Raw genomic sequence first — 2,676 nt, 5'->3', positions numbered from 1 at the left:
GGTGTGGGAGTTCGCGGGTCTGTTCGGGCTCCAGATCGTGTCAAGGGGCGTGAGCACAACGCTGAACATGCGCCGTCTGGGCTCCTTTCTGGAAGCCCTGGATGCCACACTCAGGACTTCAGTCCCAGAGGGCCGCAGAGGCGTGGGGGGGTGGGGCGTCCATTCCCAGCAGGGCAGGCGACCCTGAAGGCTGGAGGAGGGAGGCTGCGCCCGCCCCGTGCGTCCTGGCCTGAGCTCACATGTTCTGCAGCCCAGGCCCGGGAGGCGAAGACAAGACCAGGAGAGCCGGGGCGAAGGCTGGAGGCCGCGTGGGGGCTCGGGCGGGGGCCTCGAGGTGGTGGTCACGGGGGAGGCCGTCCTGGGAGACGGCAGGGGAGGGACGGGGCCCATCTGCCATTCCGAGAAGGGGAGAGAGAAGGAGCGAACAGGCAGAGCCTCCGGGGGGAGTGGGCTCCGGGGGCCCTGAGGAGCTGGCCCGTGGGAGGGCCGCCCCGCCACACCAAGGTGCCTCTCCTGCCAGGCGGCAGCCCAGGCGGTTACAGCGGGAATGTCCAGATCGCTCTACGGTCAACAAGTGATGGGGGGCCGAGGGTCCTGGCGCCGCCTCAAGGCGCTGAGGCGTCTCCAGGCTGCCCGGTGGAGGACCTGGGGACGCTCACGCCTTGCCCGCTGTGACTCCCCCAGGCAAGCTGACGGGCATGAACGAGATCACTGAGAAGCTCACGCTGCCGGACGCCTGTCGGAGTGACCACGCCGTGGTGCTGAAAGTGACCGCCACCGCCAACCTGGGCCGCGTCCCCTGTGGGACATCTGATGGGTACAGGTGCGCGTCCACAGGTTTGGCAGGGCGGGGCTCCTGAGGCAGGACCCAGCCTGAGCCCCGCCTCTCCCTCTCAGGTTTGCAGGGAGGACACTGACCAGCGGGAGCCTGGTCCTGCTGACCCTCGATGCCCGGCCCACCGGCGCTTCCCAGCTGACTGTCAACAGCGAGAAGATGGTCATTGGCACCATGTTGGTGAAGGATGTGGTCCAGGCCCTGACGCAGTGACGCCCCGGGGCGCTGGCTGGGCCCCTCCCCCATCAGGGTACTCTGCACACAGCACCCCTCAGCCCCCCACCCCCAGCTTTCGCGTCCTAGAGGGAGGGCGCCGTGCTCCCTTCCACCCCATAGCGCCGTGTGGCTATTTATGTAGCGAAATCTCAATAAAAGGCTTCTCCCCTCTTGGCCCCTCCTGACTCCCTCCGGCCCTGTTGGGCGTGGGGGTGCGGGAGGGCTGCTGAAGGTGGTCGCTGACCTTGTGAATGACCGCCACCGACTTTCCCTGGGAGCTTGAACTGACTTCGGGGTTCCCAAGAGGGGGGCATTGGTGTCTGGCCGAAGAGCCCCGGTCTGCTCACAGGCCCGGCGGCGCAGGCCTGTCCGGGCTGGTGGCCCTGGCTCCTGGCCCTGGACGCAGGCCTGGAGCCCGCCTGGCTGGAAAGGCAGGGCGAGAGCAGAGCCGTGCCTGCTGCGGGCCCCGGGTGCCCTGCCCGCGGATGCCCCGTCAGGCCTGGCCCAGGACTCTGCCCTTCCGACCGCCCCAGGAGCCCATGCTGTGGGGGGGCCACACCCTGGGGTGTGGGGGCCTTTGGGGTGGCGGAGGTTCAGGAGAACTCCTGGCGGGTGCCTGGAGGCTGCGGGGCGTGGGGCTCCCGCAGATCAGAGGTGCCGGCAACTCCGCCCGCCCCTCGGAGGCCCCGCTAGCGAGCAGGCACGCGACCCTCGCAGAGGCCAGCACGCCCAGCGTCGCCCTCTGGGTTTGACCCAACCGCTCCTGGCACGTGGGGCATGACCGGGGCTGAGGCTCCGTAGGGCCCAGGCTGGAGCATGTGGAGGCCGCGGTGCCCAGGCGCCTGTGGGGCCCTCCCACGCTGGGCTTGATGCTCCCCAGCCAGGCGGGGGCACACCCAGGCGCCCAGCGAGCTCCGATGGCCCCCAAGGGCGCTGCCCGCCCCCCAGCACTTCCTCTCACCCCACTCCGGCGTTAAAGCCAACATGACGCCCCGGAACGCAGCGCCCAGCTCAGGGTGTAGCTCTGAGCCACGGGAGAACCCCCTTCCTCCCTCCTTTCCCCCAGTTAGAAAAATCCGTCCCTCCCAGCAGTGTCCTCCTGCGCCCAGCTCAGTCACAGCACCCCGACGCCTGGCCCTCCTGCCTGCCTGGTTGCTGAGCCTGAGGCTGCCCTGGGAGTGTGAGGGGGGCTGGCCTGAGGGCAGCACGCTGGCCAGCAGAATGGACACCGCCTCCCGTTTGTCCTGCTGCTTCCGGGAGGCAGCGGCCAGCTGCGGGGCCTGGCCTTGCGATGGGCAGCGTCACCTCTGCGCTTTCTGCGCCCAATGGACTGTGCCCACCCTGTCAGAGGCCCTGGCGCCCACCCCGAGCCTGCTGCGCCTGCAGGGGGCCGCGGGCGGGCGGGCGGGCAGGCAGCGCCGGGTGGGTCTGCACGGGCTGACTGGGGGCTCGGCCTGGCCCAGGGGTGGGAGTCCTGGCAGCCCACGTCCCGCTGGGAGTCTCCCCACACTTTGGTCTCCTCACCTGCGCCGCGGGGCGCAGCGAGGCCAGCTGCTCAGCCTGGGGGCGCGTCGCCTCGCCCGAGAAACCAGCGCGTCCCGGTTGGCCTTGGCTGGCGTAAGGGC

General features: G+C 70.1%; 2 protein-coding genes across 3 annotated transcripts in view; both read left to right on the top strand.

Annotated features, from left to right (window-relative positions):
* Positions 1 to 1,279, top strand: part of AP3B2 (adaptor-related protein complex 3, beta 2 subunit) — a 14,184-nt gene extending 12,905 nt beyond the window's left edge. The window contains exons 19-21 of the mRNA XM_012732695.1: positions 407 to 504; positions 619 to 823; positions 898 to 1,279. Of these exons, the coding sequence (XP_012588149.1) occupies positions 407 to 504; positions 619 to 823; positions 898 to 1,048 (454 nt within the window). The 3' untranslated portion in view covers positions 1,049 to 1,279. The remainder of the gene's footprint in view (positions 1 to 406; positions 505 to 618; positions 824 to 897) is intronic.
* The window catches only part of CPEB1 (cytoplasmic polyadenylation element binding protein 1), a 31,774-nt gene continuing 29,627 nt past the window's right edge, over positions 530 to 2,676 (top strand). For both annotated transcript variants that reach the window (XM_012732711.1, XM_012732710.1), the window contains exons 1-2: positions 530 to 535; positions 611 to 618. The gene's annotated coding sequence lies outside the window, so the exon portion shown is untranslated. The remainder of the gene's footprint in view (positions 536 to 610; positions 619 to 2,676) is intronic.

Source organism: Condylura cristata, unplaced genomic scaffold, assembly GCF_000260355.1.
Source record: "Condylura cristata isolate star-nosed mole 26May11 unplaced genomic scaffold, ConCri1.0 scaffold00035, whole genome shotgun sequence".
Lineage (NCBI taxonomy): Eukaryota > Metazoa > Chordata > Mammalia > Eulipotyphla > Talpidae > Condylura > Condylura cristata.
This window is presented reverse-complemented; position numbering and strand designations above follow the sequence as displayed.